Source organism: Mauremys mutica, chromosome 12 (genome assembly GCF_020497125.1).
Source record: "Mauremys mutica isolate MM-2020 ecotype Southern chromosome 12, ASM2049712v1, whole genome shotgun sequence".
NCBI lineage: Eukaryota > Metazoa > Chordata > Testudines > Geoemydidae > Mauremys > Mauremys mutica.
This window is the reverse complement of record NC_059083.1, coordinates 5,064,998-5,081,288: the sequence shown is the minus strand read 5'-3', so window position 1 is coordinate 5,081,288 and position 16,291 is coordinate 5,064,998. Positions and strand designations below refer to the sequence as shown.

Below are 16,291 nucleotides of genomic sequence, written 5' to 3'. Positions count from 1 at the left end.
ATGCTAAATACAGAGGATGATGCTGGAAGGATTTGCGAGACTAAACAGCACGTCAGTGACATTCACAAACTTGAGGACCATCCATGAGGCTCGGCCCGATGCTCAGAAATACCAAACGGGAGCGAAGCGACTTCCCAGCAGGAAGAGAAGGACCCATGGCTAGAAAAGGGCCGGTGGAGGGCCAGCAGCTCCCCAGGTCCTAGCAAAGCGCGGCCCCGCTCGGGGGAGCGTTGGTAAGATCTAGGCTTTCCCGGCGGAACCAGCCCTTGGGTGTGACAGTCCCTAGCTGGGCACCTGACTGAAGCCCGGGGTAGGCGAATGCCGCCGTCACTCGAGGGACTTGAAACCCTTTCCCCGTCTGCCGGCTGGGAAAGCCGCGGCTGCCACCAGGCCACAAAGGAGGGAGTCACGGCCCCAGGGAGTCACGGCCTCGCGCCCTCCTCCCCTGCTCCCGCGTTACCCGGGGCCAGGACGGCCGCACGAGAACTGGAGCTGTGCAGCCCCTGGCGCTGCACGCGCCGATCCCACAGCCGTGGCCCGTGCGCCATCGGCTGCCGTGCCGGCCGGTGGCTGGGCCGAGTGAGGAGATAGTTTGAGCACTGGGGAGATGGACACTGGGTAACCGTGGCGTCCTGGTTCCCGCCTACCCAAAGGAAAATCACAGCCATGGAATTACTCGAGGGCTGGAGAAAATGCCTCAAGCCCCCCCATGTTTAACTCACCCCCAAAACCGGCCAGTGACTTAGTGTAGAAGTAACTTCCCCGGGGGGAACCTACCTCGTACCACAGAGCTGGTTCATCCAGCGGAGACAGGCCGGGCGAGAACCAGGGGCTGGTTAGCACCGGCACAGACTCCCCAGGGAAGCCAGGGCCTGGCCAGGCCTTGGTGGCTTCCAGTCCAGAAGAGCCGCTTTGGTCAAACACGAAGCGAGGGGGGTCGGGGGGAGATTCGCCAGCCTGAGCCGGGCAGGACGTCAGACGCGATTAGTGCGTCTCCTCCGGGCAGAAGGGGGAGCCAATGGCTGGATGATGATGTAGCTAGACTAATCCAGGGCCATTTTTTAAACCAGGGGGGTCACGAGCCACTTGCCGAGGGATGTGGTAGACGTTCCGTCGCTTGACATCTTGAGCGCAAGGTGGGGTTGGTCTGCCAGGAACCACGTTAGCTCATCCAGGAGTTGACGGGCCGGCGGGAGGAGCCGCTGGGTGGGATCCTGGCCTGGGGCTCACGTGGAGGTAGCTAGGGGCCGAAGGGTCCGTCCTCAGAAGTTTGAGGTTGACGGGGGAGCAAAAGAGATCCCGGTTCTGCACTGGGAGGAAATCGAGACCTTTGAAACTTTTCTGCCCCCTCCCAAAACCCCAGAGAATGAGAGAGAGAGAGAGAGAGAGAGAGAGAGAGCACGAGCACGAGACGGACTCTAGATCCTGGCGGTTCTGACGGTCGGGTTGAAATCCTGGCACCAAGGAATATTTCATTGTTTGTACCAAGTGGAACAGTGCGAAGAAGCGAGACCCCCCCTCCAAACTGGGGGGATGTTGAGCGCACCTGGAGTGAGGGAGACCCACTGAATCCACGTCTCTCCCATCCCACCTTGGCAGCGGGAAAGCCGGAATTTGAACCTTCATCCCTCCCCAAGCAAGTCCTGTCACCCTCCGATTCCTGCGAGGGGGGAAACACTTTTTTGGGGGGGGGACCAGAACTTGTATCCTGGACCTGGTGCAAAGTGTCATCAAATCACCGTGTCTGACGGGAACGTATCTGCCAATGAACCCGATGTTTCCCGTTTCCCTGCCTCTGCCTTGCAAAAGCACTTTGGGCCACCCCACCCCCAGCCTGGTCTGGACACAGGACGTCCATTGCGTAGCATCGCCAAGCTGCAGCCGTTCCTACCCCTCCTCCCGGCTAAGCCTCCGGTCCAGACGCGCATCTCGATTTCTGGACCCTCCTCTCCCCGGCCCTCACAAACGCAATCTTGCCCCGCTCAGCTCTGTCCACAAAGCCGCCGCGCAGCTGAGACCACGTCAGCCTCCGCTGGCTCCCCTCCTCCAGCGTAGCCAACGCAAGCGTCTTGTCCTCACGCCCAACGGCGGCACGGACCATTCCCGGCCGACCTGTCTCCCCTCACCTCCGAGGAGCCCATCACCCCCACCACCCCGGCCCGGGCTGATACCACGCTCTGTAACGGTGACCAGCACGGCCGCCCTGTGCTCCCCTGCCTGTATCTGAGCTTCTTGGGGAAAGAGTCCGTCTTGTCGTGTGTTTGTACAGAGCCTGGCCCCGGTCCGTGACGGAGGCCCTGTTAATTATCTGTATTACCCTAAGGAGTTCTCCAGGTCTTGAACCATTCTCGGGGCTCTTCCAAGAGCCGTGATGTCTCCGGGCGAGTGACCACAGCCACCGAGAAGACAACTCCGAGACCAAGAAGCCACTTTTTTGTTTTAATTAATCCATTCACTGTACATACAAAGTATTAAAAAACACCCAGACCTCTCGAGGGAAGCGACGCTTTCTGAACAGACACCCTAGCGAGCTGGTTCGGTCACGGAGACGCGCGGATGGGTATAACGGACACACCAGAAAGGAGCCGGTGGGTTAATGCCTCTGTAGCCAACCTTTAGCCTTCCCCAGCTTTGCCATCTCCCCGGCATGCCCCGGGAGCGCTCACAAGTGATGATGCGAAGGCCACCTGGTCTCCGCTGGAGATTTCGAGCAGCTGTTCCCAACAGGAACAAGTGGTGTGGGGCTCCTAGGATCCAGTTTCATCCTCTGCTCAGGCCTAAAGGACTCAATTATCCATCAGCTTCCCCCAGGTCTTGAGATACCACAGAAGACCCCAAACCAACCCACTGTCTGATGTCTGGGACAAAGATCTGGGACTTTTGTTCTCCACTGGGGGTGGGGGTGGGGGTAAGGAGCTTTGGAGCTTGGGGACTTGCCTTCAGGAGAACTGGGGGTGAGCAAGGGAGATTTGGGGGTACAGCTGCCTCCAGCTCAACCATAGGACCTCAGGGTTTTGTCCCGCCAGCCTCTGTGGAAAAGCTGAGGATGGTCTCCTGCCCGTGGGACGATGGGGTATTCAGACCTGTCCTGAGTTGGGTTTGCAGAGGCTTCCAGGGAGAAGACCCCTCCCCTCCTCCAGTGTTGTGTCTAAAATAGCAAACGTCTCTTGCTTTAGCTCAGGGTCGGTCATCACTTCACCCCTTCGAGACACAGGCCAGAAGATGAGATTAGATTCTGGGTGTGTGTGTCTCAAAACCCTTCAGAAGGCAGGTGGCAGATTCAGGGGGTGCTGCGGTATCCTCCCCCCAATCCTGCCTGTAGTAGCTGGGTTTCCCTGGCCCCCTTCCTAGGCTGTGGGGGGCCTACAGAGGCCATGGGAAAGGAGAGGAGGCAGCTACTTGTGGGAGAGAGAAGACCAGGGAGAAGGCGACAGGCCTGGTGGAAGAAGACCAGAGAAAAGGCGACTGAGGGTGTGGAGTGGAGCCTGCTACTGACGCGTGTTGCGAGGCGGCCCCGGGAGGGAAACGCGTGTAGCAGAGAGGGGGTGGAGGTTAGGGCCGGGCCGGGGGCTATTTCAGCAGCCACCACCCCAGCAGGGCTCCCAGCCCAGAGAGCAGGGGGAGCCCGGCGGCCCGGGGGGGGCCAGCAGCGTTGCACAAGTCGCTCTCGCAGCAGGTCCGATTGTAGCTGACCTCGAAGACGGCGTCCTTCTGCTCCGTCATGTTGCAGGTCTCGTGGGTCCGGCTGCAGCCGTACTTGGAGAACAGCGGGACCTTGCCTGCGGGGAGAGACCAGGGCAGCCGTGAGCCGGGGTTCAGGACGCCAAGGGTCGATTCCTGGCTTGAGGGGGGGATCCTGGTTCTAGCCCCAGCTCTGGGCAGGGGAAGGGGAGGTGGGAGGGTCTTGCAGTCGCTCTTGGAAAGTGACCCCACCCCCCATAAGGTGGATCAGCAGCAGGGTTTGAACCCTGGACCTCTGAGCCCTTGATCTGGAGACGAGATCTAGCACTAAGTAGCAGTAGTAGGTTGTTATTCTCTAGGGGACAAGTCACAGGAGGGGCAGGGACAGCAATTGGGATGTGTTATAGGAGCTTTATCCACCACTGACACAGAATCCAAACATCTCCGCCGGCAGATCCCAGCAGCAGGAAGCCACACGAGACGGGGCAGGAGGGTCCCTGAGACAGACACCTCTAGTACCATCCTCTAACCCCCATCTCCTCCCCCTGCCCTGCTCAGAGAGGGGAGCAACCCCCACGGGACCTCTCTGGACAGCTGGAGCTGCCCTCGAGCCGCTCCCTCCAGAGCCAAACCCTGGATTCGTTAGGTAACTTCTCAAGAGGGAAGGGAGCCTCCTTGGGACATGCCCCCCTGTTCTCCATCCCCCATCTGCAGGGCACCCCCATTTCGAGAGAGATCCCCCCCCTTTCTCCCCCCGAGGGAGCTCTCCAACCTCAGGACTCTAGTTCTCGATGGACGTCTCCTAATTTCGCCAGCATCTTGCGTTCCTCTCGTCTTGCAGGAATTTGGATGCAGGTCTCTGCAGATCTCACCCCCATGCGAGGTCCTTGGGGACCCCCCCCTTGGAGAGACTCCCCTTAAGAGGCAACCAAGGCTAGTGCAACCCCTCCCCCCCCACCGGGAGCGGACCTGGGCGTATGGGCGTCGCCCGCGTACAGGTGTGGCCGTGCGTAGTCGAGGGACTCATCCACTTGGTCCCTCGTCTCCATCAGCATCCAGCTGCTGTAGAATAAAGTCCCCCCCCCAGAGCTCCCCCTAGAGGCCGGGTGTGCGTCGCCGTTCCTCCCCCTTGGGGGTCCCTGGGACTCACCAATGTAGGCCTTGGTGGTCTCGCAGACTTGCTGGCCCTGCGCCGTGCAGGGGCTGCGGGAGTGGAAGCAGAGTCTGCCCACCTGGAACTCGCAGACCCGGCAGATGAGGCCATGAGCTGCACGGAAAGACAGGAGGTAAATCAGCAGAGAGTCACTCCAAGCAGGGGGCTGGGAGCCAGGACTCCTGGGTTCTCGCCTCCGGCTCTGGGAGGGGAGTGGGGGCAGGGCCGGCTCTAGACCCCAGCGCGGCAAGCACGCGCGTGGGGCGGCCCTTTCCCGGGGGGGCGGCAGGCTGGGCCGGCGGACCTGCCGCAGTCATGCCTGCAGGAGGTCCACCGGAGCCCCGGGACGACTGGACCTCCCGCAGGCATGACTGCGGAGGGGGCACTCGTCCCACGGCTCCAGTGGACCTCCCGCAGGCATGACTGCGGACGGTTCGCTGGTCCCACGGCTCGGCTGGACCTCCTGCAGGCATGCCTGCGGCAGCTCAAGCAGAGCCGCCGGACCTGCGAACCGTCCGCAGCTGCGGGAGGTCCAGCCGAGCCGCGGGACCAGCGAACCGTCCGCAGTCATGCCTGCGGGAGGTCCGCTGCTCCCGCGGCTCGGGGGCGCCTCCCGCGCATGACTGCTTGGGGCGGCCAAAAACGTAGAGCCGCCCCTGAGTGGGGGCTGGTGGTTAGAGCAGTGGGGGCTGGGAGCCAGGACTCCTGGGTTCTTCACCCCTCACTTTTATCACCGCCCCAGAGCGGGCTAAGCTAAGCCATGGGAGCGAGGTGTCTGGGTGCAGTTTGCCGCGGCTGTTTTCTTTGCTGGATTGGCAAACTGCGAGGGGGTGGGAAGGACTCTGGCATCGAAACCCTGCACATGGGCACACACCCCACAGGGTGTGAGAGAGCCTGGGGGGCAGGGCGGGCGGGGAACCAACCTCCGAGAGGCCCTGACTCACTCGAGCGACTTACCCGGCCCTGGCGATTGGGACACGTAGGAAGCTGCCCAACAGCCGAGCGCACCTTATGCAGAGATGCGGCTGCTTCTGGGGCAGAGCACAGCTGCCCCCCCCCCCCAGTTCCAGCAGAGAGATGCAGCTGCCTCTGGGGCGAAGCGCAGAAAGTGCCCTGCAATCCCGGTGCACAGCCGCCTCCGAGCCACCAGGGACCGGGGAACACGCCCCAAATCCTGCTGCTTGGGGTTTCACATGCTGGGCGTGGATTAAACACCTGACCCTGACCATTAGCCTATCACGGGAAAGCAGTATCGCCTAGTGGTCACAGCACCCAGCTGGGGAGGTCAGGACTCCTGGGTTCTCTCCTCAGCTCTGGGAAGGCAGTGGGGGCTAGTGGTTAGAGCAGAGGGGCTGGGAGCCAGGACTCCTGGGTTCTCTCCCCGGCTCTGGGAGGGGAGTGGGGGGCTAGTGGTTAGAGCAGAGGGGGCTGGGAGCCAGGACTCCTGGGTTCTCTCCCTGGCTCTGGGAGGGGAGTGGGGGCTAGTGGTTAGAGCGGGGAGCAGGGGGTTGGGAGCCAGGACTCCTGGGTTCTCTCCTCAGGAATTTAAGCCTTCGCCGCAGCCCCGTGCATGCCAGGGAACGTACAGGAATGTGAAGAGTCCCTGAAGTGGGCGGAGGACGCCGAGGTTACCCGAGGTCAGCGTTCTAGTGGGGCGTTTCGAGCGCGCCAGCCACAGGGACACTGGAGCGAGTCGAGAGGGTTTTGAGTCATTCCAAGCGTCCACTCGACGCCCCCACGGCCCTGAAACCAGTCGTGCAGCTCCACAGCCCCCCCCGCCCCGCCCCACACCCACAGACCAGCCGTCGCCGATCTCCCCGGTGCGCACCCCAGGGCGGATGAGCAAGGCCGTCACCCCACCCTCGGGGGACCAGAGCCCTCCCCACGTCACACAAGGGACTGACACCAATTCCAGAGTCTCTGCTTATTAAAAGTTAATTAAATGGAGTCTCCCCGCCCCCGCCCCCTTCAACGGGAAACATTTCCAACACGACACACAAGTACACACAGATTTTCTCTTCCCCCTTTAAACTTGGAGGGGGGAAAAAGCAGTTTCAAGGTTCCCCATCCGGGAAGGGAGCTTAAAAAAAAATTTCCCCTGGTAAGTTCCCCTCTCTAAGAGGGGAGAGAAGCCCCCAGTCTGCTCCTCAGGACAAAAAAAGCAACAAGAAAAGCAACTTCAAGGTCCTCCCCTGGAAACTGCGTTTTATTAATGACAGTTTCGAGTCCCCCCCCCACCTCTGGGGGAGCTGGGAGTCGCAGGCAGAAGCTGGGTTGGGGGCAGCCTCACCCCAAGGAGCTGGAATCACAAGTTCTGGGCTGGGCAGGGAGACGGGCCAGGGACCCGTTTGCCTAAAGACACCCAGCGAGCCGGGAACGGACCCCAGGAGTCCTGGCTCCCAGCCCCCCCTGCTCTAACCCCCCAGCCCCCCCTCCCAGAGCTGGGGAGAGAACCCAGGAGTCCTGGCTCCCAGCCCCCCCTGCTCTAACCCACCAGCCCCCACTCCCCTCCCAGAGCTGGGGAGAGAACCCAGGAGTCCTGGCTCCCAGCCCCCCCTGCTCTAACCCACCAGCCCCCACTCCCCTCCCAGAGCTGGGGAGAGAACCCAGGAGTCCTGGCTCCCAGCCCCCCCTGCTCTAACCCCCCAGCCCCCACTCCCAGAGCTGGGAACGGACCCCAGGAGTCCTGGCTCCCAGCTCCCCTGCTCTAACCCCCAGCCCTCCACCCCTCCCACACCCAGGGAGAGAACCCAGGAGTCCTGGCTCCCAGCCCCCCCCCTGCTCTAACTCCCCAGCCCCTACTCCCTTCCCAGAGCCAGGGAGGGAACCCAGGAGTCCTGGCTCCCAGCCCCCCTGCTCTAACCCCGCAGCCCCCCCTCCCAGAGCCGGGAACGGAGCCCAGGAGTCCTGGCTCCCAGCCCTGCTCTGCTCTAACCCACCACACCCTCCACCCCTCCCACACCCAGGGAGAGAACCCAGGAGTCCTGGCTCCCAGCCCCCCTTGCTCTAACCACCAGCCCCCACTCCCCTCCCAGAGTTGGGGAGAGAACCCAGGAGTCCTGGCTCCCAGCCCCCCCCCCCCACTGCTCTAACCCCCCAGCCCCTACTCCCTTCCCAGAGCCAGGGAGAGAACCCAGGCATCCTGGCTCCGAGCCCCACCCTGCTCTAACCCACCACACCTTCCACTCCCTTCCCACACCCAGGGAGAGAACCCAGGAGTCCTGCCTGGATCCCAGCCCCACCCTCCAACCACTAGACCCCACTCCCCTCCCAGGCCTAGAAGAGAACCCAGGAGTCCTGTCTCTGAGTCCCCCCCATTCTAACCACTACACCCCACCCCCCTCCCCTCCCACAGCCAGGGAGAGAACCCAGGAGTCCTGGCCCCCAGGCCCCCCATTGCCACATCACCACTCAGGCCAATCCCCAGTTCAGCCCTGCAGACCCAGCGTCCCAAACGCCCTTGGCAGACCCGCGACGTTCCCTCCTCCCGCACTCGGGGGGACCCACCCCAAAGTCCCCGGGGGTCTCGGGGTCACGGAGCTCAGCCCGATTCTTCCCCCTCCCGGCAGCCGCTGCCCCCCAGGACCCCGACACTCACCCAGGGCGCAGCAGAGCAGCAGGGACACGGCCCGGAGCAGAACGTTGCTCATCCCGGCGGGGCTCAGGGGGGCTGAAAGTGACAAGTGAGGGGGGGGGTGAGCCAGGCAGGCGACAGCAGCAGGTGCAAACAGCCACTGCTGGGGAAACTAAGGCAGGTGGGGCCCAGCCTGGGTATTTATCCCTGGGTGGGGCCAGCAGCAGCCAATCAGGGGGCAGGACCCGGGGGAGGGAGACGCCCAGATGTGGGAATTGAAAAATCAGACACAGAGCAGGTGACTCAGTGATTGTATCCCCGGCCCGGCCTGCGGGAAACAACCCAGCCCTGTGGTGCCCCTCACTCCCGACCCGCAGCCCCCTGCCCGCCCTGCGGTGCCCCTCACTCCCGACCCGCAGCCCCCTGCCCGCCCTGCGGTGCCCCTCACTCCCGACCCGCAGCCCCCTGCTAGCCCTGCGGTGCCCCTCACTCCCGACCCGCAGCCCCCTGCCGGTGCCCCTCACTCCCAACCCGCAGCCCCCGGCCTGCCCTGCGGTGCCCCTCACTCCCGACCCGCAGCCCCCTGCCCGCCCTGCGGTGCCCCTCACTCCCGACCCGCAGCCCCCTGCCCGCCCTGCGGTGCCCCTCACTCCCGACCCGCAGCCCCCTGCCTGCCCTGCGGTGCCCCTCACTCCCGACCCGCAGCCCCCTGCCGGTGCCCCTCACGCCCCACCCGCAGCCCCCGGCCAGCCCTGCGGTGCCCCTCACTCCCGACCCGCAGCCCCCTGCGAGCCCTGCGGTGCCCCTCACTCCCGACCCGCAGCCCCCTCCCCGCCCTGCGGTGCCCCTCACTCCCGACCCGCAGCCCCCTGCCGGTGCCCCTCACTCCCGACCCGCAGCCCCTTGCTTCCCCCAACCCCCCTGCAACCCCCTGCCCGTCCTGCCGGTGCCCCTCACTCCCGACACGCAGCCCCCTGTGGTGCCCCTCACTCCCGACCCGCAGCCCCCTGCCTGCCCTGCGGTGCCCCTTACTCCCAACCCACAGCCCCCTGCCCGCCCTGCGGTGCCCCTCACTCCCGACCTGCAGCCCCTTCCCCCCAGCTCTGCCAGTGCCCCTCACTCCCGACCCGCAGCCCCTGCCTGCCAGCCCTGCGGTGCCCCTCACTCCCGACCCGCAGCCCCTGCCAGCCCAGTCCTGGGCTCTGCTTGAGCAGTGACAAATGCTGCGTAAGGGTTTTGTTTGGTTTGCCCAGTGTTGGAATTGGTGGAGACTCTAAAAGCTCCTGAGCTCTGGATCCCTCACAGCTCACAGGGCTGAATTCAGGCTCCGGACCCCCGGCCTCCCCCAGGGGCGGGAACTGATTTGTGTTGTCAGAAGCGAGTTGGAAAGTGACTCAGAAAACCCGGGAAGAGAACCCAGGCTTCCAGAACCCCCCATTCCCTGCCCCCCTGAGCCAGCCAGTCCCTGCCCTGGGGCCGGGGGGAGCCGGCGCCCCCCAGAGGGGACAGGCCCCTGCCCCATTCCCCGTCCCCCCTGAGCCAGCCAGTCCCTGCCCTGGGGCCGGGGGGAGCCGGTGCCCCCCAGAGGGGACAGGCCCCTGCCCCATCCCAGTTTCCACCTTTCACCCACTCCGGCGGCGTCCGGCCGATAAGCGCAGAGTAAACTCAGGCGTGTCCGGAGGGACCCGGCCCAGACACGCAGCGGCCGGCGCTGGACTGAGGCCACTTCAGGCTCCTGCTTCGCCCGGGACCCAGCGACCGACCCCCAACCCCCCCCCCCATTGCTCAGGGGGCTGCAGGCACCTGGTGCCCTCGACCGCCCACCCGCCGGCGACATGGGCCAGACCCTGCTCCTGGCGGGCACCTTCCTGCTCTGCTGGGCCACCGGTGCGGCTGGGGACCCCCTGCGAGGGGCACGGCCCCCCTGGCCCCAGGGCAGGGCCTGGCTGGCTCAGGGAGGTGGGAATGGGGCAGGGGCCTGTCCCCTCTGGGGGGCACCGGCGCCCACCCGCCCCCAGGGCAGGACTGGCTGGCTCAGGGGGGCGGGGACCCGGATCCAGACATTGGAATGTTTTGTCCTCTTTGTATGGAGCCGATTTGTGCCTCGGTTTCCCTCTCTCCGTGGCTCTACTACCCCGTGGGGGCGAGAGGGATCCGGCTGCTCCGGGACCAGGGCCAGAGGCCGGTGGCGCGTGTCCCCCTTGCTGTCCGGGGTGGGGGCCGAACCTGGCTCAGATCAGACAAGAAGCCCCCCCCAGGATCGGCCAATCAGCTGGAAACCCGGCCAGGGATCTGGGGGGTCACAAGGGATCGGGGGACGAAGGGAACTTGGGGGGCTGAGGAGTCCGGGTTGGGGGGAGGGGGGACTCTGGAGGGGGGGGCGCTCCCAGACTCATAGACTTTAAGCTCAGAAGGGACCTTTATGATCATCTAGTCTGACCTCCTGCACAATGCAGGCCACAGAATCTCACCCACCCACTCCTGTAACAACCCCCTAACCTATGTCTGAGTTATTGACGTCCCCAAATCGCGGTTTGAAGACCTCAAGCTGCAGAGAATCCTCCAGCCAGTGACCCGGGCCCCACGCTGCAGAGGAAGGCGAAAAACCTCCAGGGCTTCTGCCAATCTGCCCTGGAGGAAAATTCCTTCCTGACCCCAAATATGGCGATCAGTTAAACCCTGAGCATGTGGGCAAGACTCACCAGCCAGCACCCAGGAAAGAATTCTCTGTAGTAACTCAGATCCCATCCCAGCTAACATCCCATCCCAGACCACTGGGCATACTTACCTGCTGATAATCAAAGATCAATTGCCAAAATTAATTGCCAAAGTTAGGCTATCCCATCATACCATCCCCTCCTTAAACTTATCAAGCTTAGTCTTAAAGCCAGATATGTCTTTTGCCCCCACTGCTCCCCTTGGGAGGCTGTTCCAGAACTTCACTCCTCTAATGGTTAGAAACCTCTGTCTAATTTCAAGTCTAAACTTCCTAGTGTCCAGTTTATATCCATTTGTTCTTGTGTCCACATTGGTACTAAGCTTAAATAATTCCTCTCCCTCCCTAATATTAATCCCTCTGATATATTTATAGAGAGCAATCATATCCCCCCTCAACCTTCTTTTGGTTAGGCTAAACAAGCCAAGCTCTTTCAGTCTCCTTTCATATGACAGGTTTTCCATTCCTCGGATCATCCTAGTAGCCCGTCTCTGCACCTGTTCCAGTTTGAATTCATCCTTCTTAAACACGGGAGCCCAGAACTGCACACAGTATTCCAGATGAGGTCTCACCAGTGCCTTGTATAACGGGACTATCCCCTCCTTATCTCTACTGGAAATACCTCGCCTGATGCATCCTAAAACTGCATTAGCTTTTCTAACGGCCATATCCCATTGGCGGCTCATAGTCATCCTGTGATCAACCAATACTCCAAGGTCCTTCTCCTCCTCTGTTACTTCCAACTGATGCCTCCCCAGCTTATAACTAAAATTCTTGTTATTAATTCCTAAATGCCCGACCTTGCGCTTTTCACTATTACATTTCATCCTATTACTATTACTCCAGTTTACAAGGTCACCCAGATCTTCCTGTAGGATACCCCGGTCCTGCTCTGGGTTAGCCAATACCTCCCAGCTTCGTGTCAGCCGCAAACTTTATTAGCACATTCCCGCTTTTTGTGCCAAGGTCAGTAATAACGGGCCGGGTTGGGGCATGGACTGGCCCCGTGACACCAGCTCAGGGACACCGGCTCTGAGCCAGGCAGCGCCCCCCGGTGGGGAGTCGCCCCGTTTCGTTTGGACCTTCCCCCGCCTGGAAGCCGTGGGTCTGACTATCAAGGAGATGTGGCCGGCCCCACTCCCATTCCGGCGCCCCCCAGAGGGGACAGGCCCCTGCCCCATTCCCGTCCCCCCGAGCCAGCCAGTCCCTGCCCTGGGGCCGGGGGGAGCCGGCGCCCCCCAGAGGGGACAGGCCCCTGCCCCGTTCCCAGTTTCCACCTTTCACCCACTCCGGCGGCGTCCGGCCGATAAGCGCAGAGCAAACTCGGGCGTGTCCGGAGGGACCCGGCCCAGACACGCAGCGGCCGGCGCTGGACTGAGGCCACTTCAGGCTCCTGCTTCGCCCGGGACCCAGCGACCGACCCCCAACTCCCCCCCCCCCCATTGCTCAGGGGGCTGCAGGCGTCCGGCGCCCTCGACCGCCCACCCGCCGGCGACATGGGCCAGACCCTGCTCCTGGCGGGCACCTTCCTGCTCTGCTGGGCCACCGGTGCGGCTGGGGACCCCCTGCGAGGGGCACGGCCCCCCCAGCCCCAGGGCGGGACGGGCTGGGGAGGGAGGGAATGGGGCAGGGCCCTGTCCCCTCTGGGGGGCGCTGGCTCCCACCCGGCCCCAGGGCAGGGACTGGCTGGCTCAGGGGGGCGGGGAGTGGGGCAGGGGCCTGGCCCTCTAGGGGGTGCTGGCTCCCACCCGGCCCCACAGCGGAGGGGGGCGAGGGGCTCTGGGGGCAGGGCGGGTGCCGGTGGGGCTGACGGGGTGTCCGTCTCTCGGCAGGGGGGGCCCTGCAGTGCCGTGTGTGTGAGGTGGGGAACCCCTACGAGGGCTGCGTGTGGGGCCAGGGGACGTGCACGGCCCCCCCCGGGGGCGTCTGCTGGAGCCACGTCGCCAGCTTCGGTGAGTCCCCACGGGGGGGCGCTGGGCTGGGCCTCGGGGGGGGGGGCGGTGTCGAGGCAGATGGGGCTGGGGCAGGAAGGTTGGGGTTGGGGGGCTGGAGATGGGGGGGCTCATTGCCGGGGGGGCAGGGGGCTGGCAATGTGAGGCTGGGGGGCAGAGGCCGGGAGGGGTGGGTAAGGGGGAGCTGGGACCAGGGGTCAGAGGTCGGGGGCTGGAGGTGTTTGGGGGGTGGGGCCTGAGGGGCAGGGGGCTGGAGGTGGGGGGGGGCTGGAGGTTTTGGGGGGGGCTGGAGGTTTTTGGGGGGCTGAGGCCTGAGGGGCAGGGGGCTGGAGGTGGGGGGGGGCTGGAGGTTTTGGGGGGGCTGGAGGTTTTTGGGGGGTGGGGCTTGGGGGGCAGGGGGCTGGAGGTGGGGGGGGGCTGGAGGTTTTGGGGGGGCTGGAGGTGGGGGGGGGCTGGCGTCGTTCTGAGTCCGCCCCCCCGACACAGGCTCGTCTCCCCCCAGGGCCCCTCTTCTCGCTGTCGACTCTGGGCTGCCGACCCCCCGGGGCCCCCTGCGACGCCGCCGGGCTCCTGGATCCCTTCTTCGGCTTCACCTACAACCGCACCTGCTGCAACGGCACCGACCTCTGCAACGCGCCCCCCGCCCTGCCCGCCCGCTGGCCCTGGAGCCGCGCCCCCCCGTCCCCGCCGCGCCCCCCTCGCTGGCCTGCTGGGGGCGCTGGCGCTCTGGGCTCTGCACTGAGCCCCCCCGCCCCCGCTCCCCACGACTCCCCCAGCACCCAGCCTCCCCAGAGACCCTACGATAACAAGCCAGCTGCTGAGAGACCCTACGATAACCGACCGGCCCCCAGAGACCCTACGATAACCAACCGGCCCCCAGAGACCCTACAATAACAAACCAGCCCCCAGAGACCCTACCATAACCAACCGGCCCCCAGAGACCCTACCATAACCGACCGGCCCCCAGAGACCCTACGATAACCGACTGGCCCCCAGAGACCCTACGATAACCGACTGGCCCCCAGAGACCCTACGATAACAAACCAGCCCCCAGAGACCCTACAATAACCAACCGGCCCCCAGAGACCCTACGATAACCGACCGGCCCCCAGAGACCCTACGATAACCGACCGGCCCCCAGAGACCCTACGATAACAAACCGTCCCCGAGAGACCCTACAAAAAACTACCACCCCCTGAGAGACCCTACAATAACCAACCGGCCCCTGAGAGACCCTACGATAACCTACCACCCCCTGAGAGACCCTATGATAACAAACCAGCCCCCAGAGACCCTACAAAAACCTACCACCCCCTGAGAGACCCTACAATAACCAACCGGCCCCTGAGAGACCCTACAATAACCAACCGGCCCCTGAGAGACCCTACGATAACCTACCACCCCCTGAGAGACCCTACAATAACAACGAAGACATGCATCCGACGAAGTGGGTGTTCACCCATGAAAGCTCATGCTCCAAAACGTCTGTTAGTCTATAAGGTGCCACAGGATTCTTTGCTGCTTTAACAGATCCAGACTAACACGGCTACCCCTCTGATACAATAACAAACCGGCCCCTGAGGGACCCTACAATAACAAACCAGTCTCTGAGTGACCTGCCAGAACAAATTGGCCCACTCAGTCTCCAGCACCCTCAAGAGATCTTACAAAAAGAAACTGGCCCCTGTGCAAGCCTGGCCCTCAAGAAAGACCCTACACTAACAAACCACAATGTCAACAGTCCCGGGAGACCCTACACTAACAAACCAGCTCTGTGACCTTAGGAGGAGCCCGACCTCAATAAACACATTAATGAGCTGAGGATGTGTCTGGTGCTTTGAAAAGCAAATGGAGCCGCGGGGGGAGGGGGGGGGGCTGGACGCCAGGACTCCTGGGTTTTATCCCGAGGTCTGTGAGCTGGGGGGAGGGGCAGGAGAGCCCAGGGCTGGGCTAGCAGGGGCTGCGGGTCGGGAGTGAGGGGCACCGGCAGAGCTGGGGGGTGGGGAGCAGGGGGCTGCAGGTCGGGAGTGAGGGGCACCGGCAGAGCTGGGCTGGCAGGGGCTGCGGGTCGGGCGTGAGGGGCACCGGCAGAGCTGGGGAGTTCTGGGGCTGCGGGTCGGGAGTGAGGGGCACCGGCAGAGCTGGGGGGCACAGGGGGCTGCGGGTCGGGAGTGAGGGGCACTGGCAGAGCTGGGGGGCACAGGGGGCTGCGGGTCGGGAGTGAGGGGCACCGGCTGAGCTGGGGAGCTCAGGGGGCTGCGGGTCGGGAGTGAGGGGCACCGGCAGAGCTGTGGGGGGCTGGGCTGGCAGGGGCTGTGGGTCAGGAGTGAAGGGCACTGGCAGAGCTGGGGAGTTCAGGGGCTGCGGGTCGGGAGTGAGGGGCACCGGCAGAGCTGGGGGGCACAGGGGGCTGCGGGTCGGGAGTGAGGGGCACCGGCAGAGCTGGGGAGCTCAGGGGGCTGCGGCTCGGGAGTGAGGGGCACCGGCAGGGCTGGGGAGCTCAGGGGGCTGCGGGTCGGGAGTGAGGGGCACCGGCAGAGGTGGCGAGGGCAGGGAGCAGGGGGCTGCGGGTCGGGAGTGAGGGGCACCACGTACCCAGAGAAGGGGGGTTCTCCCGTCTAGGCCAGTGCTGGATGGGGTGTGAGGGAATGAGAATGGGGAGGGGTGGAGGATTCTGATTGGTCGTTCTAGCGCTGATGTCATAACCCCACAATAAGAGGGTTCCAACCCAGCAGCTGGGGGGCTGGGGCTGGGGCATTATGGCGGGTGGGATGGGTGGCACTGGGGCACTGGGGCAGAATGGGGCTGTGGGGGGGATGGGATGGAGCTATGGGGGGAACAGGGCTATGGGGGGATGGGACAGTGCGGTGGGGGCCCCACAAACCCAGTGGACAGGTGGCTCCCTCCTATGGGCTGAGCTTGGGGAGCGGGGCGCTGGGATGGGGGTGGCTGGGTGCAGGCCAAGCAGTCATGCCCGGGAGGCCGCCCCCGAGCCCCGGGAGCAGCGGACCTCCCGCGGGCATGACTGCGGCAGGTCCGCCGGCCCAGCCTGTCTCCCCCCTCCGGGAAAGGGCCGCCCCACGCACGTGCTTGCCGCGCTGGGGTCTGGAGCCGGCCCTGGCTGGGTGGACGGGGCTGGTAGGTGGAGGGAGGGAGGGAGCAGGAGGTGGGTGGTTGGAGCTGGGGGTGGGTAGGTGAATGGGGGGATGGGGGGA

At 64.2% G+C, this 16,291-nt stretch overlaps 1 protein-coding gene across 2 annotated transcripts; it reads right to left on the bottom strand.

Moving 5' to 3' along the window:
• Positions 1-2,465: 2,465 nt before the first annotated feature.
• LOC123345596 (lymphocyte antigen 6 complex locus protein G6c-like) lies at positions 2,466-16,030 on the bottom strand. Of its 2 annotated transcripts, XM_044982580.1 has the most exons (4): positions 15,672-16,030; positions 8,433-8,504; positions 4,832-4,948; positions 2,466-3,779 (listed from the first exon to the last, which is right to left on the bottom strand). In XM_044982580.1, the coding sequence occupies exons 1-4, from the start codon at positions 15,832-15,834 to the stop codon at positions 3,571-3,573; spliced, it is 561 nt and encodes a 186-aa protein (XP_044838515.1). In that variant the 5' UTR covers positions 15,835-16,030; the 3' UTR covers positions 2,466-3,570. The 2 variants fall into 2 exon arrangements, with proteins under 2 accessions (XP_044838515.1, XP_044838516.1); XM_044982581.1 differs by lacking the exon at positions 8,433-8,504.
• Positions 16,031-16,291: the final 261 nt, after the last annotated feature.

Coding starts and splice junctions, on each gene's coding strand:
- LOC123345596 (XM_044982580.1), bottom strand. CDS start 15,834: ATGCCCCAGCCCCAGCCCCCCAGCTGCTGGGTTGGAACCCTCTTATTG. Junction 4,949..8,432: donor GCTGCTCTGCTGCGCCCTGG/GTGAGTGTCGGG, acceptor CTTTCCGTGCAG/CTCATGGCCTCATCTGCCGG. Junction 3,780..4,831: donor GACCACCAAGGCCTACATTG/GTGAGTCCCAGG, acceptor CTCTCCCCGCAG/GCAAGGTCCCGCTGTTCTCC.